This window comes from Primulina huaijiensis, chromosome 3 (genome assembly GCF_012295235.1).
Source record: "Primulina huaijiensis isolate GDHJ02 chromosome 3, ASM1229523v2, whole genome shotgun sequence".
Taxonomy (NCBI): domain Eukaryota; kingdom Viridiplantae; phylum Streptophyta; class Magnoliopsida; order Lamiales; family Gesneriaceae; genus Primulina; species Primulina huaijiensis.
The window spans coordinates 2,912,908-2,938,135 of NC_133308.1; the positions used below are offsets into that span (position 1 = coordinate 2,912,908).

The 25,228-nt window shown below is 34.7% G+C and overlaps 5 protein-coding genes across 9 annotated transcripts; 1 reads left to right on the forward strand and 4 right to left on the reverse strand.

Moving 5' to 3' along the window:
* Nucleotides 1-24: 24 nt before the first annotated feature.
* LOC140973080 (THO complex subunit 4A-like) lies at nucleotides 25-2,684 on the forward strand. 2 transcript variants are annotated; one of them, XM_073435635.1, is made up of 5 exons: nucleotides 25-253; nucleotides 328-459; nucleotides 880-948; nucleotides 1,030-1,211; nucleotides 1,921-2,684. In XM_073435635.1, exons 1-5 carry the CDS (start codon nucleotides 98-100, stop codon nucleotides 2,084-2,086), a joined length of 705 nt encoding a protein of 234 aa, XP_073291736.1. In that variant the 5' UTR covers nucleotides 25-97; the 3' UTR covers nucleotides 2,087-2,684. The 2 variants fall into 2 exon arrangements, with proteins under 2 accessions (XP_073291736.1, XP_073291737.1); XM_073435636.1 differs by lacking the exon at nucleotides 1,921-2,684 and adding an exon at nucleotides 1,414-1,898.
* Nucleotides 2,685-4,092: 1,408 nt separating this feature from the next.
* On the reverse strand, nucleotides 4,093-8,167 carry LOC140973081 (uncharacterized). 4 transcript variants are annotated; one of them, XM_073435641.1, is made up of 11 exons: nucleotides 7,880-8,167; nucleotides 7,630-7,714; nucleotides 7,278-7,471; nucleotides 6,999-7,081; nucleotides 5,777-5,822; nucleotides 5,622-5,678; nucleotides 5,454-5,508; nucleotides 5,254-5,354; nucleotides 5,074-5,128; nucleotides 4,912-5,003; nucleotides 4,093-4,426 (listed from the first exon to the last, which is right to left on the reverse strand). In XM_073435641.1, the coding sequence occupies exons 1-11, from the start codon at nucleotides 7,955-7,957 to the stop codon at nucleotides 4,256-4,258; spliced, it is 1,017 nt and encodes a 338-aa protein (XP_073291742.1). In that variant the 5' UTR covers nucleotides 7,958-8,167; the 3' UTR covers nucleotides 4,093-4,255. The 4 variants fall into 4 exon arrangements, with proteins under 4 accessions (XP_073291742.1, XP_073291741.1, XP_073291740.1 ...); XM_073435640.1 differs by having other exon boundaries at nucleotides 5,074-5,137; nucleotides 7,880-8,164; XM_073435639.1 differs by having other exon boundaries at nucleotides 4,870-5,003; nucleotides 7,880-8,162.
* A 7,017-nt stretch (nucleotides 8,168-15,184) lies between these two features.
* Nucleotides 15,185-15,670, reverse strand: LOC140974651 (pectinesterase inhibitor-like). Its single transcript, XM_073438200.1, has 2 exons — nucleotides 15,518-15,670; nucleotides 15,185-15,406 (listed from the first exon to the last, which is right to left on the reverse strand). Exons 1-2 carry the CDS (start codon nucleotides 15,668-15,670, stop codon nucleotides 15,185-15,187), a joined length of 375 nt encoding a protein of 124 aa, XP_073294301.1.
* Nucleotides 15,671-16,190: 520 nt separating this feature from the next.
* Nucleotides 16,191-18,004, reverse strand: LOC140972079 (pectinesterase 2-like). The gene is made up of 3 exons (XM_073434549.1): nucleotides 17,882-18,004; nucleotides 17,085-17,414; nucleotides 16,191-16,989 (listed from the first exon to the last, which is right to left on the reverse strand). Exons 2-3 carry the CDS (start codon nucleotides 17,155-17,157, stop codon nucleotides 16,304-16,306), a joined length of 759 nt encoding a protein of 252 aa, XP_073290650.1. The 5' UTR covers nucleotides 17,158-17,414; nucleotides 17,882-18,004; the 3' UTR covers nucleotides 16,191-16,303.
* Nucleotides 18,005-23,193: 5,189 nt separating this feature from the next.
* Nucleotides 23,194-24,849, reverse strand: LOC140973082 (transcription factor MYB59-like). Its single transcript, XM_073435642.1, has 3 exons — nucleotides 24,523-24,849; nucleotides 24,281-24,410; nucleotides 23,194-24,112 (listed from the first exon to the last, which is right to left on the reverse strand). The coding sequence occupies exons 1-3, from the start codon at nucleotides 24,677-24,679 to the stop codon at nucleotides 23,593-23,595; spliced, it is 807 nt and encodes a 268-aa protein (XP_073291743.1). The 5' UTR covers nucleotides 24,680-24,849; the 3' UTR covers nucleotides 23,194-23,592.
* Between the last annotated feature and the right edge of the window lie 379 nt (nucleotides 24,850-25,228).

Consider the following 25,228-nt stretch of genomic DNA (forward strand, 5'->3'; position numbering starts at 1 on the left):
GTTAACATTATAAAGCTTTCCATGATAATCTAGTTTCTCTTTTGAACCCTACCGTTATTCTCTCTGAAATCTCTCTGCGTCAAGTGAATCTGAGAAGATGTCGAGTGGTGCCCTGGACATGACCCTTGACGATCTGATCAAGACTAACAAAAAATCTTCCGGCCGGGGCAGAGGCCGCGCCGCTGGTCCTGGACCCGCCCGTCGCTTACCCAATCGCTCCGCGAATCGTGCTGCTCCATACGCTACTCCGAAGGTCAGATCCGTGCTTGATTTTGACTTATTCGTGTTTTTATTTGGTCTTTGATTGGTTACTTATGTTGTGTATAGGCACCAGAATCAGAGTGGGGTCATGACATGTTCGCCGGCGGCGGCGTTGGTGGTCGATCGACTAGTATTGAGACAGGAACCAAGTTATACGTATCCAATCTTGATTATGGCGTATCTAATGAGGATGTTAAGGTAAATCCCCCTCGCTCAATTTTGTCGTTTAGCCATGAATCTAAAATTTGTTTAAATATTGGCTCGAACGAAGTTTACCTTTTTATGAACATTTATGTCGTTGAAGCTAGTAATTTATATGTATATCTCAACAACTTGTATAAACGCATAATGTGCTAGTGTATTGTATGCACACACTATGTGAAGATTATGTAAAGTGAGATTAAGTAATATGTTCAACTAATTTTTTCCATCCTCCTGTTTCTTTCTCAAATAAATTATCATGACAATTTGTTTGTTAGATTATTTTTCACTTACTCCGCTGCTGTTTTCTGAAATTTGATAGCAAGTTGCGGTTACAACCTCTTGCTTACTACTGATGCCTTCACTTGTTCCTTGTTCACCTATCCTGACCTGTTAGATATCTTGGGCTGACTGCAGGAACTCTTTGCTGAAGTTGGCGACCTTAAACGTTATAATATACACTACGATAGGAGTGGGCGATCAAAGGTGTTATCCATTTTATGCCCAGTCATTATTTTTGGTAAAATTTATGCCTTCTTCTGATTTAGGAAAATGTTTTTTCCCTAGGGTACTGCTGAATTAGTCTTCTCACGACGTCAAGATGCATTGGCTGCCATCAAGAAATATAATAATGTTCAGCTGGATGGGAAACCAATGAAAATAGAACTCGTTGGTAAAAACATCTCTACTCCTGCTGCTAGTTTTCCCACTGCCGGTGGTTTTGGTGATTCAAATGTCGCATCTAGAAGGTGCTCATCTGTCTCATTTAACTTTTAGTCCGTGTAATTGCTCGTGATTATTATAAAGAGCTACCTGATGTATCAATAAATCTATAGCATTTTATAAAATGTTTCAAGGGTATGATGTCTTATTAAGATCTAAATACTTTGGACATTTCTGCCTTTTCAATTACCACAAAAAGCGGCACTTAGAATTTATGAAATTTACCAGCACTTCGCTAGCCCTTGTAGCATGCTGAAACCCGATGGCATGAAGTTGGAGACATCCAGGATAAGTTGGTGAACAACTGACCCTTTCTACCATACCGTCAAGAACGGGAGAGCCATTCACCAGCAACATATCATGGATCCTCTCTTGGAACTTCATTGTTTTTCTTTTTTGATGACATTGAAAATGCGCTAATAGAAACATTCATACGGGGAGTATTAACATTTTGCAAACCATTGGGAAGACCATTGTGATTGTGTTTTCAGAAAGGGGATTTCGTGAGTTGAGACAAATCTCTGCAGACTTGGATCAAAATGGCCCTTTTTCTTGAACCCTGTTTTTTTTTGTGGTAAAATATCTACTATTTTAAGTATTTTACTGTGAATACAAGTTATTTCTGTATTTTGATATTGATAGTGTATGTGTGTTTAATTTTTGCGACCCTTAATCATGGTTTATGCAAATGGTGCGCTTTTATCTAATGTTTGTTGAATTTATGCCATTGAACAGTGGACAAATGAGGGGTGGTTTTGGAAGGTCAGGTGGTGGTAGACGAGGCCGTGGATTTGGAAGGGGCCGTGGACATGGAAGGGAGGGACGTGGTGAGAAGGTATCCGCTGACGATCTAGATGCTGATTTGGAGAAGTATCATGCAGATGCAATGCAGACAAATTGAGTCAAGCATAGCTAATGGATTACCTTGTGCGCATTAGACGAAGGAAAAGGTTCCACAAAGCGTGTGGTTTGATAATTCAGCTTGTTCGAAGAAGACGAAAATTATAGTACTTTAATCCAGGGAATTTGAATTATTTTATTGACTGTATGTTTGCATTTGGATTCACGGCATGGTTTGAATTGACCGGTGTGTAATCTAGTTTCGACAACTTTTTTTTAAAAAATTGTTGGGAGTGGAGACTAGGCATCCTTTGTGTGCCCCTACAAAAGTTATCACAGTATTGCGCTACATCAGGTGGTGCAGTGGATGTGAATCAACTTGAAGCCATTTACATGCACTCAAGTCCACTGGGAATCGTTGTCAGATGAAGTTACAGGGGATCTTTGAGGTAGTCTTCCATTGTTCTTTCCTCCTCTCTTATTTTAAAGTCTGTCCTGTTTCACTTTGGTCTTTTTTGTGCTTTATTTATGGTGTAGATGGTTACCTATAAGTTTATGTGAGCTTGATAGGTGTGAAATGCAAGCCAGCGATAGAATTGAAAATTCCCTCCCTATTATATTTCAATGGACATGGTTTTTAAAGGATCCCCCGATCACATGCTTATCTGGACTTTCCACAATTTTTATGCCTTGTTGGTTTCAAGTGCCATTTTCCGGATTTAGCGTTCATCTCAGTTTCAAGATATGCTATTTGCTGGGCCTGCTTCAATGCTGGTTGGATGAGCTTTTGTGCTTTATACAACTGCGACCACTTTAAGGTTGCAATCAGTCGATGTGGAAGATCTCAGCTCATGCTTCATGCATTATTTTAAGTGGAAAGTTAGACCCAGAGGCCGAAAAGAGGTCTTTCATTATTTCCTACCTGATCTCATTGATTGGTGTGACTTGTATCGGACGAGTCTTAATGTTTGCTAGCTAAGTATTACACTTAACGTCTTGAAATGATTGGAAAATGTGGTAGTTATTTACGAAATTTCTGAAATGGTATTGTTTTTCATGTGGTGTTGTGAAATTGTAAACACGCTATTGAAAAAATATAGACAAAATGAGATGCCATGTCAATATTTTAATCTAGTGCCACATTTGGGACATCGTTTAATATGTAGCTTTTACTCTGGCGTTTAATTTGCATCATTTTAAACGCGTTGATGGCAATAAACAGTTATCAATTGACTATATTTTTGTTGTTTTTGTTTTCTTTTTTTTTTTTTGTTTTTATGTAAAAGACTTTTTCAAATTTTAGCAGAGTATAGACCGATACACTTATAATTTTGCGTATTTCGAAAGTGTATATTATAACTGAGAAGTTGGCTGGTGAAAACAGAAGAAAATTTGGAATATCAATATGTTAGTTTCTTTTCTTAAGAAAAAGTCCTGATTTATTCCCCCCTGTTTAAATGATAAAGACTCGTCGCATGAGAAAAAGTCTCTCTGATTTATCCCTCGTATGTTTAAATGATAAAGACTCGGCGCATTTAGTATTTTATATATAAAAAAAGAAACTAATATATTGATGTTCCAAATTCAGTTTTCACCGGCCAACTTCTCTCATAAGAATGAGAATCATCGTGAGAGGCATGAATCATCTTCTTTTAGAACTGAATCCTTGATAACGTCATAGACCAATGTCAGCGATTAATACCGAGTTATTGTACCAAGTTCCCCCTTTAATTTACCCAAGTCAGAGCAAGTTCTTCTTTTTAATTCACCTTGCCTCTTCTTGCCCACCATCTGAGGGAAAAAGACAAACTTTGAGGTGCACGGGTATTAATTTTTTTAAAATAAGAATGCTATAAAATCATGTTTTTGAAAGTAACATAGATGATTTATCTTGCCTCTTCTCGCCCTACATCTGAGGGATAAGGACACGATGTTAATTTGCGAAAATAAGGAGAAATTCAAGGATTTTTGTGTTCATAAAAATTGCTGCCAGTTTACTGTTGAAATCAACAATCGCTGTGCGAGCCGACTAAATGTTTGCTTACGAACTCTGCAAACTAGTGCAAATCCAGATAACCACCAGCTTCGTCATTTCTCTACGTTAAAAGTTACAATAATAGTGTGTACAACAAACTGGTTGATTTCAAACCACACAGGGAGATTATACAAAGAGAGAATACCTCCCTTGTCATCTCCAATCGAAATCAACAATAAATGTACTCATCTAAGCCTATGATTGTTTTGGTCTCAATTTTTCCCAACTAGAAAATAGCAATCTCAACAGAGGGTACATCACAGCTTGTATGCAAGAAAGTACAAAGTTCCAACAGGATGAGGGCCAGTACCACGGATACAGTAGTCGGAAGAAGAGACTTATGAGATGCCGAGGATATCTACCAACCTGTAACATAGCACTCGTTATTTCAAAAGTGTATAAAAAGATGTATTATGCCCCAGAGGTTTAGGGGGTAATCTCCAAACATGAATAAAATCTTCGCAAGAGTATGCAATCATGGAATTTGCGATGCTGTAGAATTAATCAAATTGCTCGAGAAACATTTACAAGTCCAGAACTAAAACCAATTCATTTAGGGGGTTCAAGGTTAAGCTCAACTAATGATATAAGTTACCGGAGGCCATGGCTTTGAGTTATTTCCTACAACAAATTTTATTCCGAATTTTTGTCCGCACCAAGGATGATTTATTTTACTCAGACCCAAATGTAACAATTTAGCAAAAACTAAGGAAAATTAGAAATTTCCAGTGTCAAGAATCAATTATGAAATAAATACTGTAGGAGAATTGCTACAAATGTCACCGTCTTGCAAAAGTCCAATTACTCACAGGAAAAAGAAAATCTAATGCATCCCAAGCAGCATGACGTACAGCTCTTGTTGGGTACATGGGACCACCTGGAGATGTGAAGCTATACAAACATGTTTTCAGTCTTGTACTCGTAGATAGTCTTAGTTCTAATCCTGTACAAAGAATAAAAAGAAGATTGATAAAACTTAATTATGCCGGGTATCAACAATTACAGATGAGTACCTTGGAGAACTTTTATCCGAGAAAGGTAATGCAGAAGTACAGGCTCCACCTTCAGCTTTTGAAGCTAAAAAGTAGTAAATTTTAAGAGAACAAAATACAGGAAAAATAAACAAAGCCTCCAACAAAATATCGCCATGATATACATGAAACAAGAAATCTTCAACAAAAATCTCGTGTTACCTGATCAGCTAGTTCAATGATAAATATGTCTGCTGCACTACCGACCAAGAAAGCATTAGGAAAATCAGGAAATTGCTTGAAAAAGCTTTCGAGTTTGTCATCTGTGAAAAATGTAATCACTGCTTGTTAAAATATTTATGCTAATAAAACAAGCAAATCTAAACACCAAGCTAAAACATAGATTAATGTGAAGATAGAACCTGAATTATAGAAAAACATGACCCTTGAAAGGAGAAGAAATAGATCTCGCTGAGCCTGACAAACAATCAGAATACTTATATCCTAAATGCAATTTCATAAAGGATAACTAGTTTATAATTCAAGAAAATAATACTTTGGTGATCATAGAAGAAATGAAATTATTATACCTGGGGCGGGATCTTCTCTAATCTCTCAGAATCCAGGGCAACTTCCTCTAGAAGATACTACAATAAGGAACAAATGGTAAATGGCCAGAAGCTTGTTCCAGCATAAAGCTGAAGGTGCAATAAAGTGAATAAAATAAATTATCTTGAAAATAAACCTGAAAGAAACTCTCAAACCTCCTCACATTTGTTTGGATGTCAATCCTTCCAACACACAGAAATGACACGATCATTCCAGTTAGAATTCTTAGGGGCACAAAGAGAAAAGAGCGTTCAAGATATAGCATGCTTATGAAGATAATAAATATAATGTATTCATAAGAAACACAAATTCTTCCACCATATTAGCCCTGTAAATATGGTTCGATCCTTTCTCTGCTTTTCACTTCTTCTTGACTGGGAGTGAGGCAATTTATTTGGTTGTTTGATGATTGTTCTGCTAAAATTGAAGATTGAATTTGGGTCTCTTAAGCAAAATTCATAAGTTGCTAAACTTTGGGATGTTGATACTTCTCATGCAAAACATTAAAGACAAAAATCACATTTCATAAGATATACATAATGTTTCACCTTCAAATTGATTAATTGAGCATATAGGAGCAACAAACAACAAAGTTTTCATCCATCTCACCAAAACCATCACCTACGCTCGTGGTTGCTGGAGTTCATGAATGTAATTATATGTCTTAAATCTATACTTTTCTTGAAAAAGCAGAAAAAATCAATTATAAACAGCATGAATCGGCTATGCGATATACTAAGTCATTCCCAGAAAATCCAGAAATCGATATTTCGCATCGATAAGCAAGGTGATTCTGGGACCGAATGGATAGGAATTAGATCCATAAACTTTGCGCCAGCGCGATTGCTCCTGGTGACATGCAAGCACCGACGCATGTTCATTAAATAGTTGGGACTTAGAAGGCATCAAATGAAACAGACGTAACATTAAATGTTCCCGTAAACTGGAAAAACAAATAGAAAAATTTAAACAGACTAGGATGTAGGCAACGAAGGACGGCACATTGCTTGAGATCATTTACAAGGACGCCATTTCAATTTATTTAGTATCTTCAGTTTCAATGACAAATGTATGGAGTGGAAAAGGCTTTTAAAATTTTCATGAAAAAACCTGGCATTTGATATTAAGTAACATAAATCGCAAAAAGGTTATAAGTTTGAGAATGCTATTGTCCTATTATTTAAGTTAAAAAAAAAAGTAACAGGTATGACATAAATGGCTTCATAGATGGTTTAATTCACTTAATATAAACCATTCCAATTTCTAGTTCAAGCACTTATAGCTGATGTTTTCCAGCTCTGAGACTTTTAGTCAGTCAGTTACTTCAAATACTAGTAACTAATAGCTAAGATTCATACCAGAAGACATTTGTGGCACCTTGGACAAGTGCAGATGAGTAGCGGAGTAGGACTACAGGATTATCAAGCTGAAACTCAAAGAGCTGCAAGATAGACATAATTCAAGATCCTTGAGTTGCGAAATGCTCAATTGAGCAAGACTACAAAGTATAAATTTAGGGCCAGGCAGATATCATGCCCAAGTGTTTTTTGAAGCAGGAAGAAGTGTAGTAGGTTTTAACTGCTATCATTGAATTTAAAGCGTCCGCACAAATATCCTATGTGATGATAAACACCTACCCACTTGTGGAACAAGAGAGAAAAGATATTGGATGCAAATGACTGGCTCCATAGTTGAACAATAAGATCAAGGATTGATTTTCCATTCTCCGGCATGCGAGCAAAATGATCAGCAAGCACATTGTAGAAACATAATGGACTGCCATGTGATTCATCTGACACAGTGATTGCATCTTCCTCGCCCAAAATAATCTCTGTATCAATTAAAAGCAAGTTATCATTGCAAACAATTGATAAATAACCCAACAACGAACATTTAACTAAACTCATTGTTTTCCTTCCAAAGATGCAGCATGCAACAGTAAGAAAGTAAACACATCCAAAACTAAAATAAAAATAATAGCGAAATCACCTTTCGCACGATCATCCACTTCCAAAGCTACATCAGCAAACAACTCCTGTAACAAGTTGCGTCTCTGCGATGCCGAAGCTAACGCCTTGAAAATTAACAATCAAACGCCATTAATACTTAAAAAAAAACCCAAAAAATAAAGAATTGAAGAAAAAACAAACAAATAAATCACAGACAGAGGTCACAAATCATACAGCATTTACAACTACATAGAAACGATAAATACACAGAGTATATAGATACACATTACCCGTTGAAGCTTCTTCTCAATCTCAAGAGTGAGAGCCCTGAGATAAGCCGTGCCGCGAGCAATTGACGCCGGTGGCATTTTGATCTCCAATTACACCAATACATATATCGATAACTGAAATGAAAACAACCGCCTTTCTTCTACTGTGTTGTAACCAAATTTTTCCGAGACAGGTTTTGTCGCTGAAGATGATCAAAATCTAGGGATTTCTTCCGAGCTCTGACCGACAGATGAATCATGGGGGGATATGGTTGAGTCAGCGCAAGTTTATTAACTTTAAAATTGGGGAAGCAATTATTGATGCTTGGCAATGCCGCTATATACGTGGCACTCTCTACCTTTACCCTTTTTTTTTTTCTTTGAATCGAAATATTGTTAAAAAAAAGTAATCTCCTTATTAACATCGAACAAGGTTATTAATTTTGTACGAGTACTATATTTGTTAACATGAGAAAGGTATTACGCGTTTATATACGTGTAACAAGTCGATCGTGTTTGTATTTAAAATGAAAATGATATTTTAGATATTAAAAATAACAATTTTTTCATAAATCGAAAAGTTTTACGTGTTTATATACTTGAAACACGTCGATCATGTTTATATTTAAAATGAAAAATGATATTTTAGATATTAAAAATAACAATTTTTTCATAAATCGAAAAGTTTTACACGTTTATATACGTGAAACATGTCGATCATGTTTGTATTTAAACCAGAAACTCGTGCATGCGAAAAGTATGGTCACATCAACAACATATATATGTGTTCTTGACTGCACTAAAAGGCTTGAATTCATACATCCTCGATGGAAACGTAACATCAAAAATTTCGCATGCATGAGTTTTTGGGATAAAATTAATTTTGTATTTGTTTGTTGTTATCTTATACTTCATTCAATTCTTGCAACATTCAATCATATTTTTTTAGGGCAAATACATGACTTTCTTTAAGAACGGGTTTCACTCTGTTCATGACCAAATGTTTTTATTATTCCATGTATGCGTTCACTCTAACAAAAAATAGAAAAAGTAAATATTTTTACTTTCTCACAATAATCAGATAAATATGTAAATAATAATAATAATTATTATTGATACCCCATGGATGAGCCCATCAAGATCCGGCCCATATCTAGGGCCCATAGGTGAAGGGCACATGACAAGTCCATATATTCTCCTATAAATACCAGGTTTGAGCGTACGGTTATTTCATTCACTATATTGTTTTCAGCGGCGCCCTTAGCTGCTCCCCCATATATCCTCAGTCTCTGACTTGAGCGTCGGAGGGGCTACGCCAGGACACCCTCCTGGCCCCCTTCTAACGGTCTTATGTGTGATTTCAGGCTCAGGATAATTTTTAAGCCTGCGTCTGGATTAGTGGCACTTGTCGGAAGCGGACCATAAATTTTCCGTGAGTATCAATTATTATTATTATTAACAACCTCTTTAACATGAAACACGCACTCCAAGCTAGGAAGAGAGTAGAATGGTCAAACTCTCGGATGACATTAAAAATAGGAGCCATATTTTTTTATTTTGCCTAAAGTGAGTGATGAAAGAGAGTAGAAACAATTTATCGAAAGAGTGCAGCACTAATTTATATCTTCGAAGGCAATTTATATTTTCTATCCATCAAAGCGAAATCTTTGAATGCAATTTATATTTTCAAGTTATTTAATTGAAACTAAAAATGAAATTTATTTTTTCAAGCTATTCAGATTTTAAAATTGAAATTTGAATATGAATTTGAGAAGTATAAATAGAAAAATAGAAATTTTATTGATTACCATCATATAATTAATTACATATTTATTATTAACTATCAAATATTTTAAGAATATAATATGATTATTTGAACAGTAACTCGAAAAGACAGCCAATTTTCATGTTATTCACCATAAAAAATTAAAAAATTATTAAATAAAACACATTAATCCTTATTTTGCACAAATACACACACATATATAGTTTTGATATATTGCACACCTATCCTGCACACTTACGTGAGCACGGTCAGAATCACAGATAAACGAGAGCGGAAACGCTAGGAATCGAGAGAATGCAAAAGTCGGAAAGGGATAAAGGCGGTTGATATTTATAGGTGTAGATGAGTAATCTCAGTCGTCGATCTTGGGGTAAATATGGGACAAGATGCGCCTCAGAAATTGAATTAGGTCACCCGAGAAGACGAAAATTCGAGTTAGAAATATGAAGAGATGTCTGTCAGATATTTTTTTTCAACTACTAGTGCTTACGTCATTATTCTGTCAGCACTAGCCCACTTAAAATTTGAAATATAATTGTTCTCCTGCCCAAGTCCAATTTGACTTATCGGGACAGTGAGTAGGGCTCTAGCCCGACTATTTTCGGAGGGAATTGTGATACTTGGTAAAGGGCCCAGGTATCCCTGGATTCGGGCAAAGAAAGATAGACCGGGAGCCCAATGTTGGTGCCATGAAGTCAGGAGAAGACTGGCGAGACTCGGCTTGGGTAAAGAAAGAATAACTTACTTAAACCTTCCTCAGACATACGTCAACCTGATAAGTCAATTAGGCTACTATATACTTTAAAAACTCGGGATCCCAACATAGCCCGAGCAACGTAGGACTAAGATAAATTGATCAGGACCATGTCCACAGATACACTAGGGACCGGAATACCTTTTGTGTCCTCACGTCAATGCCAATGCTGAGTATCTCGAGCCGGGTACCGATTCTGGACCCATATATATGGGTCACCATGTCTCGAAATCATTAGCATGCCAATCAACACACGTTGGGACGATGTAACAAGACAAGATGCATTATGAGTTGTCAATTGTGATAGCGTTATGGGGCAGGTCATGGGCAGCCGTCTAATCACGAGAAGTGACAAGATACTGAAAACAAGGTAATCATTATTTTTTTCCTATAAATACACATGTTTGCTCGATCATTTGGGATATATTCACTTGACATTTTCACAAGCATTCACTAGACATTTTCACAAGCATTCACTAGATATCATTTTCCTTTGTGTGAATATTTGAGTGACTTAAGCGTCGTAGTGGCTACGTCGAAAATCCTTCCAGTGCCTCACTAATGTTCTTTGTTTTTTTAAGTGTGTAGATCATCCAGCCCGAGTTCTCTCTGCCCGGTCACTGTCACTCTTAAGAAAGAAGCATCATTCGGTTTCGATAAATTGGTCATCCAACTTACTCAATTTACTAGGGTAGCATCACTTGTAAATGGTAATATTGTGGAATATATTATATATGCAAGAGAACACAAGAAAAGCATCATAAATATTTAGTGGAATTAATATTACGAATTACTAGCACAAGATTTTGTCAACCATATATGATACATAAAATATTGATACGTTATGTTGAGAAGATTTAAGAAATCAATCTGAAATATTTTCCTAATTAATTTTCCCTTCAATTATACTCACTACCAAATTGTTACCTTCCGATTTGTGCAACAGATAAGATTGGACGGACAATGTGATATATTAATATTATATTATATTATTCATACAGAAATCCTTATAATGTTAATTTTTTCACCATTAAATTTTTTTTTAAAAAAAAACAATTTCTCTTTCCCAGTATATCTTTTATCATAACTACTTATTTTAGTAAGACAACAAAATATACAAAAGTAAAAAATTTAACACGGAAGTTGAGTTCAATAATTTATAAATTTTAGTATTAAGGGCACTTTATTTTTAATTTTCGATTTTATGAGGAGTTGCAAACAAGAGCCATAAATAAAATAATCGAAACTTCCTCCATTTAAAATAAGATTACATATTGATCAAATAATGAAATAAAGTCATAGTGACTTATGCTTCATGACCATCGATAGAATATCTTCTGCAATGGTAACCACAGAATAAAAGTATGCACCGACAGCTGTCAATGGAGACTTGCGTGCTGGTGGTTCGGCAAAAGTATCCTCACAATTTCCCGGTCCACTTGCAGCAACAGTAAGCTGCCCATATGATTCGTCATAAGAATTCGACTCAAAAGCACGTATAGCATCTTTGAGACTTCCTACCGATGGGATCGATTAGTTAGTGCAGAAAACTTTGCATTATGCGAAATGATTTAGGGTGAAGTTGGTTTATAGGGATCCCGAGGAATTGGCCACCTCGATGTAGAAAAGAAGGACGGGGAACCGAAGGCCACTGCAGTCCTGGTCTCGGAAAAAGGTACAAAAACCCTTTGAGGGTTGGTCGGGTCGATCCGAAGGACTAGGAATAATAATGGAGTGGGATAAAGGGATGGACCCGAGGACTCAGAGGTCCTCGTCAGTCCCAGGGTGAAGGGTGCTAGCCATGGTAGAGAACCACAGGACACTCAGGGCCTCGGTCCCGATTTGGTGGGGGTCTGAGTGGGCAAGCTTAGGTTTTTGGGATTTTTAGGGGGTCTAAACGGGGGCTCGAGAGGAGGTGGTGGGAAGGGATTTTTTTAGTGGCAGAAGATATTTTAATAGGATAGGAGTCGGAGTGCAACGTCATGGACTCGTATTCAGAAAAGCCATAAAAGTTGACTCCAGAGATAGAAGAAATTAAGAAAGAAATATTTATAAGAAAAAAAAGACTGAAAACTTACATGAAGGTGGTAGGAAAAATACCTGTGACTGCAATTACAACGAGTAGCATGTCAGAAGTACGTCAGAATCACAGAGAAACAAGAGCATAAGCGTGAGGAATCTAGAGAATGCGAAAGTGGGAAATGGATGAAGGCGATTGATATTTATAGGTGTAGATGAATAATCTCAGCAGTAGATCTTGGGATTAACGAGGGGACATGATGCGTCTCAGAAATTGAACTGGGTCATCAAAGAAGACGAAAAATTGAGTTAGGAATATGAAGCGACGCCGGTCAGATATTGTCTTTTAAACTGCTAAGGCTTACGTCATTCTTCCATCAGCCGTAGCTCGCCTAAAATTCGAAATATAGTTGTTCTCTTGCCCAAGTCCAATTTGACCATTAGTGACAATGAGTATTACTATAGCCCGACTGTTTTCGAGGGGAATGGTGATACTTGGTAAAAGACCAGGGTCATCCCTGGACTCGGGCAAAGAAAGAGAAACCAAGAGCCCAATCCTGGTCCCATGAAGCCAGGAGACGACTGGGCGAGAGCCAGCTTAGGTAAAGAAAGAATAAATTATTTAAATCTTCCCTGGACATACATCAAGCTGCGAAGTCGCTTGGACTACTACATACATATAAAACCTCGGCTCCCATCATAGCCCTAGCAGCGTAAGAGGACTGAGATAAATAGATCAGAGACCCTGTCCACGGATACTCCAGGTACCGGAATACCTTTTGTGTCCTCACGTCAGGACCAATGCCCGAGCATCTCGATACATCTACCGATTCTGGACCCACAGTACAGGTCAACATGCCTCGAAATTATTAACATGTCAATCAGCACATGAGAGGGTGATGTGACAAGACTAGAAGCAGTATGTGTTGTCAGTTGTCACAGTGTTAGGAGGATTGCAATGGGCAGCTGTCTCATCAGGAGAAGTGACCGAGCACTGAAAACAATGTCATCATTATCTTTTTCCTATAAATACACAAGTTTTCTCGATCATTTGGGATATATTCACTTGACATTTTCACAAGCATTCACTATATTCTCACTATATATCACTTTCCTTTCTTTTGTGTGAATACTTGACTGATTTGAGTGTCGTAGTGGCTATGCCGGAAATCCTTCCAGCGCCCCACTAATGTTCTTAGTTTTTTAAGTGTAACGACCCAGCCCAATTGTGATTTTGTTCGCATTGGTCCGGGGCCTCAAGAGTTTAAAAGACGTCACAACATGCGACGTCCACACACACTTGCTTTAATACCAACTTTGGGGCTCGTGCTCCGTATTGGTGTTTAATGACCAAACACCGATCTTGTGGCAAGTAATTCATTTCACATCAACTTCCATTTATTTTTCCAATATTCATCAATTTAGCCTAAAATTCCAAAAATCCATAATTTAGGCTTTAATATTTCGAAAATTAATATAAGACAATTTTATAGCATCTAAACATCTAATTATTAAACACTAAATATCTAAAACCAAATTAAATAAATCAGAATTTTCGAAATTACACTCAAATAAATTCTGAAATTGTATTAATACCTCCAATAAGCTCATATACAGCACCTACAACCAACAATATAACACATATCAATTATAAAAACTCGAATGAACAGAAATACCTCAATTTTCGAAACCCTAGAGTCTAAAATTAACTTCTACAATTCGAAATCTAACACAAGGCTAATAGACCGAGCTCTATGAAGCCTAGAACAAAAGTTGTCCCACAAATTCCGGCGAAAGCGGACTGCGGCCTCCGACGGATTTTCCGGGAGTCGCGAGTTTTCTTAGCAAAAGGGATATCGATGGAAAGCTGACATCGATGACTTCCCAAATATGTATTTAATTTAATTTTTGGGCAATCGGAGCGGCCACAATCGGCGGGCAAAGCTTCGAAATTGGTTGAGGTTTTTGAAGACAATTGTAGTAGGGGAGAAAGAAGAGATTAGGATAGATTTACTATTATTATTTTATTTATTTAACTTAATTAAACAAATGGGCGGTGCTTGGAAATTTGGGCTGGGTTCTCACATTAAGTGTGTAGATCATAATGCCCGATCATTAGCACTCACAAGAAAGAAGCATCATTAACTCCGGTAAATTGGTCATCCAATTCACCCAATTTACCAGGGTAGCATCACTTGTTAATATTGTAGAATATTTTATATATGCAAGAGAACACAAGAAAATCATCATAAATATTTAGTGAAATTAATATTACGAAAAACCGGCTCAAGATTATGATACATAAAATATTGATATCCTTATGTTTAGAAGATTTAAGATATTAATGCGAAATATTTTCGTAATTAATTTTCCATTCAATTATACTCACTACCAAATTATTACATTCGGATTTGTCCAAGAGATAAAGATTGGACGGACAAATTGATATGTTAATATTATATTATTAATAAAGAAATCCTTATAATGTTTATTTTTTTACCCTTAATTTTTTTTTAAAAAAATCAATTTTTCTTTTCCAATATATCTTTTATCATAACTAGTTATTTTAGTAAGACAACGAAATATACAAAAGTAAAAAACTTAACGCGTAAGTTGACTTCAATAATTTATAAATTTTAGTATTAAAGGCACTTTATTTTTAATTTTCCGATTTTATGAGGAGTTGCAAACAAGAGCCATGAATAAAATAATCGAAACTTCTTCCCCTTAAAATAAGATTACATATTTATCAAATAATGAAATAAAATCATGGTGACTTGTGCTTCATGAAAATCGATAGAATATCTTCTGCAATGGTAACCACAGAATAAAGGTCGGCATTGACAGCCGTCAATGGAGACTTCCGTGCTGGTGGTTCGGCAAAAGTATCCTCACAACTTAGCGGTCCACTTGCCGCAACAGTAAGCTGCCCATATGATTCTTTATAAGAATTCGACTCAAAAGCATCTATAGCTTCTTGGAGACTTACCTTAGATGAACCGTATTCACTACTACATACGTTTAAGCATGATCTAACAAGTGGATCAGAGGCTGTTCTTTTCAATTTAATGATAAGTTATGAGGTTTTGATTGAATTCACTAATGCAATGTCCATCATAATAACAACGAGATCTTTCAAGTCGGCTTTGAGACCACGGGGATCGGATTTTAAAGAAGAAACACAGAGACTATAATTATGTGTTTTCTCGCACACTTGTTGTATCAAAGCAACATTTTTGTTGCTAATTGTCATGGACATAACTTGGGTGAAAAAGAAGAGGATAATTAGGAAGACTTGTGTGAAAGGAGAAGACATTTCTCTCTACTCGTATATATAATATATATATTTAGGTTATTTTCTTTTCTTTGATACATGTCAAAGTTTGTATTATGGAGTATTTTATATAAGTAAGAGGACATTTAAAACCCCAAATCTCGTGGAATAATACTACAAAGATCTTATATTAATTATAGAAAATATATTGCATCTTATAAGGGATTGATACCATTACTTTGAGCAAGATTCACGATACGGTATTCCCATTTTGTGAAATATTTTATTCTAATTTCTAAACTCAAATTTGCCTACTTTATTATATATTTTGCTTCTCTGATATTCCCAATATCAATTTATTATATTTGAATTAATTGGTGCAACAGATATAATTGGATGGACTGAGTGATGTTAAAGCCTAAAGGATCGGTTATATCATATTTGCAAACTGATTTCATATGCATCTTTAATTATAAATATTTTGACCAAATAAATGTAGATATAAGCGAGAAATATGGAGATGATAGCACATGCACACGTATCACAAAATAAATTCTATGGCTATATACATTGCTCGGTCGAAACAAAGTTCTCTTTCAACGTTACACTATATCATAACAAGTCAAGGAAATATGGAATTCCAGTGGATTTAATCCAATTTTCTCCGTCAATGAAGTTCCTCACTGTAAACTTGGCAGCCTCTGCTCTGGAGTTGATAACGTGTGACCAATTGACTCTCTGGTGGGTACTTGCACCAGGTCCTCGGTTACTGTATTCGGCATTATACACTTTGTCCAAACTAACTCCTTCCCACTCCAACCAGCCCCTGGGATCGATTAGTTTGTCCAGAAAGCTTTGCATTATCACCGTTGTGGAATGATTTTTCCAAGGTCTGCCTAAAAATGTCTTCACGTTCAACTCCTTTAGCAAATCAGGCGTAGCTGAAAAACTGCAATTTTGCATCACAATGCCAGACTCCTCATTTGGGGTCTCTTTGCCCTGTGCCGTGATGGTGTTTGATTGCCCGGCTGATGGCTTGCGTGCGTAGATGTTGCAGTTTTGGAAGACAACTTTTGCCTCGTTACCGAATATAAAATCTACGGTGCCGTAAACTTCACAATCTCGGTAAAACTGAGTGCGAGACTGGGGATTCAATGTATCTTGATATCCCAAAAAACGACACCTGTAGAATGCTGTATGGTCGCCATAGTTGCTTAGAGCAACTGCTTGGGACATTTGTGGACCAGCCGTGTTTTCAAAAGTAATATCTATTGCCACGAATCCATTAGCATTGATTTCTGAAACACATTAACGAACCCAATTAATTTGATAGAGTAATCGGTTTCCATGAATTTCAGTAGAGAAAAAAAACCAAAGCTATGAAACTACTTACGGACTGTTGCTGTATCCTTAGTTTCCAAGCCCATTCCGGCGCTTTTATTACCAGATATTTTGGTGACGTCCATTCCCTCACCTATGAAATACAAATTAATCTTTTCTTCGGTAATAATGATGTTTTCGTAGTAAACACCAGCTTTTATTTTTATAACCGTCCTTTGGTAACTTGTGTTCGGAGCTGCAGCCACAGCTTGAGTAATAGTGGTGAAATTTCCCCGTCCATCTTTGGACACTATCAAAGTCAATTGTGCTAATGCACAATGTATCACAAAGATGAGGTCACTGCTGTGTAAAGCAAATTCTTGATCTGCTGCATAATTGCTTCCTGTTAAGAAAATGTTGTATTTTACATAAATGATCATCCGGGCATAGAGCCCAAATTCTTCAACACATTCGAACAAATCGTACATTAATTGAGTCAATGGTCGTATATATACAGAACGTAACATTTAAAAATGTATATCTATGCATCTATCATTATTACATTTATAATTCTTGGGCATACCGAGCATAGTATCCTCCATTCTGAAAGCAGACACATTCCATGCATTTGGTTTTCGTAAATCATGCATAATGCACATACGTACGTACGTTAATGTTTGAATGAGTAGACAGTAAAAACTTAAAAACTCGAACAAAAATTCCAGATGCTCCCACACATTAACTAAGGATTTCTAACCTGGCGACAGACGTAAAAATAAAACTATGTTAAAAGATGAAACTGATAAGTTTTTCCTCGAAAACAAGATAAAATGTAAAGTTTAACAAGGAACAACACAAATAATCATTGACCTTTCGATTGATAGTCTTCTTTTAACCGTGTTCTTACTTCTAGGTAGAACTTCAGTGTCCGAGCCCGATCTGTATGTTGGTCTAACCGCAATTCAAGTTGCTCACACAGGCTACACGGCTCAACTTGCTTTCATTAAACTAAGCACATAATGCCACATGAACTAATGAATTGATGTATACATTTATAAAAAAAAAAATAATGCCAATGAGGTGATCAATGTCGTATTCCATTTGCTAGTTTAGCTAGTTTTCCTTAATTTGAATAAAAGTTAAATTGATCGAAAAAATCCATTTATTGTTGAATTTGAAGAATATAATGCACATGTATTCCGTAGTTTTCCAGTGCTATGCGTGCTCCAATTGCTAAGGTGGAGATAATGGATTATTGACAACAATAGACTATATATATGGTATAGGTGTAAATTAAGGCAGACATCTTAAAAAGAAAAGAGACTAGCAGAATAGTCTTTTTGCATTTTTAAGTCATTAATTTGTAAAATTAGTAAATAAGGTTTTTTTTATTTAAAAAAAGATAATAATTGATATCTGAAAACTATAGATAAAGTAGCCATTTTTATGTCAATTATTTATTGCCCCTCAATTCCTTTCTTTGAAAATAGATTTGAAATTATAATCTTATTAAATCTTATTTGGATGGACATGATTNTATATATAGAGTAAGATATTTGGTAAAATATATATAGTAAGATATTTTTTGGTGATGCCTATTTATTAACCTATGAGTAATGTATTATTGTTGCCAAATTAAAACCTCATATTTCAAGGGTTCATTATCGCATCAAAATCGAATTATTTATTGCCTTCATTTCCTATTTGATTCTAATGAAATTATGGTTATGCCACTGCGCACTCATAAATCTGGATTCGAGCTAATTAATATGGGTTTTGTTTACTAAAATTCATGAATTAAAATGTATAAACAGTTTGATGCATTTTGGTCGAACTTGCTTGTGTACATGTTTAATTTAATTAATTTGCTAGTCGATGAACAGACAGTTATTTTATGTAATTAACTATTAAAATTAGTATGAGAATATGTTTCACTCAGTCTATGATGGGACGCTTTATTTTTTATGTATGCGTGAGCCCTAGAAAAAAGAGAAAATGTAAATCATACTTTTTCACATTTAGAAAAGATTAATATTAAAAACATTATACATCTTTCGATCATGAAAGATGTATTTCAAACTGAAATCTCCATTGTTTTCATATCCATGTAGATCATAACAACGAATCAGTCGTAGTTTCATCGTTCAGTGCATTTTGAAGGGTTAACATCACAGATAATAGTGAATAAATGAGTCATTTCATTTTCATATATGTACTCTATATAAAACTCTAACTATAATTAAATAAAATTATATAAACAATACAAAATTTTAATGTGGTTTCTAATTTCAAGAAAGGAATTGATCATATCCAAATTTGAATTTTGAAAAGTAATTCGAATAAACATAAATTGGTACAATATTGATTAAATATTGGTACAATAGCATATACATTAAATATTTATTGTTAAACATTTAATATGTAACAAGGATATTTACATGATATGATTATTTTCTTATTAAGAAAAATCATATATCAGATTATGTTATCCAATTAAACATAGAATATAATTTTAATTAGACCTCATCATTTTCACAAACTTGTTCTATTGTCCTAAAAAATTCAAGTGCAGTCGAAAGTTCTTCCCAGATTGTTTGAGCAGATGGCTCTGAAATAGAGCTAATCGAATAATCAAAATTATCTATTACGAAATTCCACAATATCTTCTAAATTTCCATTTACTATCATCTTGGTGACGGCCTTGCTAGATAATTGAAACCTGCAGTTTTATTCAAACAACGAAAGAAATGGTAATATTTATTATAATATCCCATCTTTTTCTTTAATTAATCTAATTTCTCTCGTTATATTTTTCAATGCCACCATTTGGCTTGTTCATCTTTATTTTGATTTTTTTAAAAAAAAACATTTATTAACTTATTGATAAAAACTTATATGAGACTGTCTCACGAGTCATTTTTGTGAGACAGATCTCTTAACCGACCCATGAGAAACATCATTTTTATGTTAAAAACATTATTTTCACTTTAAATATGGATCGAGTCAAAACGTCTCACGGATATGTATACGAGTCAACACGTCTTACAGTAGACCAACTATAACTTATTGCATTCAAGTATCTTAAATTCAGTTATAAACTCAAATGCAATAATTTATTACTAATTTTGGACATTAAAATTTTATAGGACAAGTAAGCCATGATAATGTTTTTTTTTTTTGGGTTTAATTTGAGTAGGAAAAAATAGGGTAATCATAGTGTGGTTTTAAGTTTTTTTTTTTTAAAAATTCAAATTGAAATATTATATACGGTCAGTTAGCATTTTTAAAAAATAATCGTGATTTTACATGTAGAATTAGTTTTGCAGTTTTGAACAGTTTCAGGCGGTCGAGGTCGGTTTACGGTTTTTCTAATGACAAATATTACGATATATATTCAAATTTATTTGAAAACAATAACAATATAGTATCTTTCAAATAAAAAAATATAACTCAAATCATTGAAATATAAATAGATAAAACAACAATCAAAATTCAAAGCTAAGTTAATAGTTGAGCACAACAAGACACTCACAATAAAATATACTGACAAGCGGTTTAGGCAGGTGGTTTAGTGCGGTTCTTGTAAAAAAAAAAAACAACCGAATTGTGTATGCAATACGATTTATGATTATTATTTTTAATCACGGTTCTTATAAATTATTAAAAAAAAATAGTGTGTAACAATTGGATTCGTGCGATTCATAAAAAATTTGGATCTCCCTGTGTTAAAAGGTTAAGTAAACTTCTACATATCTCACTGGAAAAAAATGTGGACATTGCCCAAAAATACCCTCCTCTTTATTCTTAAAGAAATGTTTATTTAATTAATGGGCGGATGCCTAACCGAAAGCCCATGTCAAAACCCAATAAATTTTTGCCCAAACGGAGAAAATCAATTTACAAGAGAAAATCAATTTACAAGAAATACTCGTACGAGTTATTCAACTAACTCATATGACTCGAGCGACCCATTCTGTGGAGGTTAATATAGTAATATACGCTTCTTAAACATTCACACATTTTCAAATTTAAATTTTATTTTTTTAAAAAAATTTAAATTATGCAACCTTTAAAATATAGCAAGTCATTTTGATTATCTTCAATAATATTATTGAAGGAATAAACATTTATATTTTATAATAATAACCTAAAAAATAAAATTATAGTTACTTGTGACGAACATTTCGGACCTAGTTTGGGATATAGGTCAAGTCAAACCGAGTCAATATGAGCTAAAGTTCATTACAATCAAAGGCTTATAAGTTATAAATCGGTTCGAAAGCATAAATTAATGCACAAATCTCATGTAACATGGAAGAATTCTGAGTTCATGCATTAAGCTCAAAATTCGAGGTTTCAAACATTTTTAATTGCAAATCAGAACTGAGATCACAAGCCGACCTCAATTGTGTATGAATATAATAGTTAAGTATAATTTGGTTCATGTGATGAGATGATAATAAATATAATTTATATGAATAGTATGAATTATTACTACTAACGGTAGAATAGATTGTGGCCAATGTTAATACTTACATCTATATATTCTATATTATTAAGTTTGAGACACTTAGAGTAACTAACTTTTGATATCATGTTTGTTTTTATATATATATATAAAGTGCTAAAATTTTAAAACAAGTCACTCTATACAAGTATCTATACTATATTATTAAGTTCAAGACCCTAAGTATCAAGTTGCAAGTTCAATTCTTACTTGAATTTTTTTGTTTTTTTTATATGTTTTTAAAATTTATATATCAAAATGACAATGTAGTCCTCATTCTTTTTTATGATTATATTTTGATCTTAATTTAAATATAAATCACATGAATTATAAAAAATATTGTACAAACACCCTGACCCAATACGTGTGTCAGTACAATAGTATATAAAATTTTCCTAATTGAGACAAAAAGACCATTTTTATTCTTCCAAAATTGTCCGTATATGTTGTATATATTGCACTTTTTTTTTCCTTTTTTTCGATATTTTAAATTACACTTTAGTTCATCGATAAATTTTAAACTTATGATATGACCTTCATATTAATATAATCAATTCAAATGACAATACGATCCTTTATTAATTTTTAGAACTATGATATTACCTTTAACTAAATATAAATAAAATTCATTAAAAAAATATGGTACACGCACGAAACCCGTGCATCAGTACACTAATATATTTTAACAATTTCTAGAAGATAGAGTTTTAGTATCTCCCTTAAAAAAATATTAGCAAATTCGGATAACAAAGAATCTAGTAGATAAATGGATACCTTTGCCAACTGGCCACCATGAATTATATGACTTGTCATGCATCATACCTATCTTGATCGCATCACCCACTCACTTGCATTTAACTATACCCAAATTATACAAGTTTTTAGACCTTATTTTCATCCGTATAAAGTTGTGTTTGTAACCTTTTAAAAAGTGATTTTTAGATTTTTTTTTAAAAAAGATTGTGATCGAACATCTAAGAATCCCTCGTTTTATATAAGTTACAAACACTCCCTAAAACGTATGAAAAGCTTCATTTCAAGTTAATTAATAAACGAAAAGTCATAACTGCTAGAAATTTTTGAACATCCATTGATTTTCTGAATTGAACACTGTTCCGCGACAATAGATATCCACCTATAGCCAGTGGCGGAGCCAGATTTTCATTTTTACCCAGACTATAATTTTCTAAACCATGATTGAGCTAATATTGACAAATTGAACCCCGGCCTACCGAAAAATAAGATAAAATTTTATATATAAAAAATATCGGAGAAAACAAGTCACTCGGGTTACCGTCCGGACGGAGCAACACATGGCTCCGCCCGTGCCTGCAGCTACGGACAAGAACGTGTGCTTCCAGTTTAAGACATTTTTCTTTTTTAATCTTTTAGCTCTCAAGTCCATGTTTTATAATAAAAAAATAATATTTTTTTTGCATAAAAAGTAATATTTTTCACGAATGACCAAAATAAGAGATCCGTCTCACAAAATTGACTCGTGAAACTATCTAACAAAATTTTTTTGTGTTAATTTAAGGAATTTGTTCTAATAGTGTTTTTTGGTTTTCTAACTAGTCTATCAACTTTGTTACTTTCATAATTTTAGTCCTTACTTTCGCCGCATGTCGGCAACATCACAAAAACCAAACTGGATCGAACAAGTCAAACAAACGTATTTTCGATGCCCAAAATCATCAATAACCCTACTGCCATAACATAAAACGTATATTGGTTGACACGAAAACATGTTACAATACCCCATGCCTCCAAATGGAGATTATTTGATATACAAAATATCCAGATTTCACCTCTAAGAAGAAAGTAAAGAACCTACGTACACAATATAGTATCTGAAAGGAACCATCTACAGGGAGCCCTAAAAATGTACAGAAGTTAGAACTCACCCCAAATCTTCAGCTACACTTGATACTACCTATGCACGATTATCTTTACTTATACGCTTCACCATGTCTTCCACGAACACTTATCAAAGCTTAACAATATATACTCAGTAAAACCAGAAGATTTGAAATGGTTAAATAAATGATCTTGCTGCTTGCATGTTGTTAATTAGCTAGCCAGTTGAGTGATGATTATTGTTATAACAAGGAAAATAATTGAGAAGATCATGGCCACCCATTGGCTGCATCAGCATCTTGGTTTCTTCTTCAATATCAATGGACCACAAGGAGTCAATCGGGTAATAATCAAATGTTGAAGAAGCCATTTCCTGAGCTGTGAGGTTGCAATTCTCTTCAGCAAACTCAAGGCTTCTCAATATCTCATCCATGGAATAAACTTTGCTGCTTTCCCCTATCTCCCCTCCAGTTTTCTTTTCTCCAGGCACCTGATCAACCAACTCCAACCCTCCGGTGTCGAAGAAGCTACGTTCATTCGTCTCGGTGACAGGAGGAAATTCCAGGGTCGGGCTATTCGATGATGACGATGAAGAATATGAGGATGATGGTGATGATGGAGACTTGACTGATTTCTTCTTCTTCTGCTGCTGAGCTTCTTTCCTCATGTATGTCCTCCAGTAGTTCTTGATTTCGTTATCCGTGCGACCAGGTAATTTCTGAGCAATTCTTGACCATCTGCAAGTTAACTAATTTTATATATACTATCCTACAATAAATATGACACACTAGTTCGAAGATAATAATTATTTCTAATTTGAAAATCACAATCAACTCGATACACACACACACACACACTCTTGTTAACAAAAGCAGAAAAATATACTTAAGAAAAGTGAAAGTAACCTGTTTCCCCATTTGGAGTGAAGTTCAAGAACAAGGCGCTCTTCATGAGGGGACATCTTTCCCCTTTTGAGGCCAGGATGCAAGTAATTAACCCAACGCAACCGGCAACTTTTCCCACTTCTTTTCAAACCTAAGAAAACAAAATCAATTTTCAAAGTGAATCTTTTTGGGCTCTCCAAAAATTACCGATTCATGCCCAAAACAAGCCTACCGGAACATCGGATCGCCCGCCACCTTCAAACCTGAAACATTTGCGATGAAATCCCATCGCCGATCACCAAACAAGTTCACGTACAATACAAGCTGGACATCTTCTTCTTCAGTCCACGGCCCTTTCCTCGTTTCATCTTTCTCCATTTTTCCTTGTTCTTTTTTACTGTATCTACTATCTCTTCTCATGCTCTTCTGAGTAACCAGAAGTTTGTGATGTTAATGGAGGAGTGGTGGTGAATATTTATATGCTCGGGATTTCTTGTGGAGGTTATTGTCCTGTCAATATTTTTCTTGATATTTCTGCCTTGCAATGAATGGAGGAGCCTTGTTTTATGTTGGTGGACAAATGTTTTAGTGGCATTCCTTTTCTCAATATATTCTTTTCATTGTTTTTGACTCCTACATGTTTTTGTTTGTTTTTGACTTTTCAAGAAATGGTTCACATATCCTGGTGAAAAAGTGTGTATAATTCGGAACATAAATTACTTTTTATAAAATAGAATATTGTTTTTTATTACTGAAGATTTCGTTTTAAAAGTGTGTATAATGCAAACTAATATAATGTTCGTATTTTCAAAATATTTTCCCATATTTTCTTGATATATAGCTGATACGAGGGATTTGCTCTATCATCTTGGATTTGGTGAATTATAATTTAGTATCAACCTCCTAAGTTATCTGTACGATTGAGAGAATCCCACATATTTTCCGCATTTAGCAAATGTAGGAGCAAAA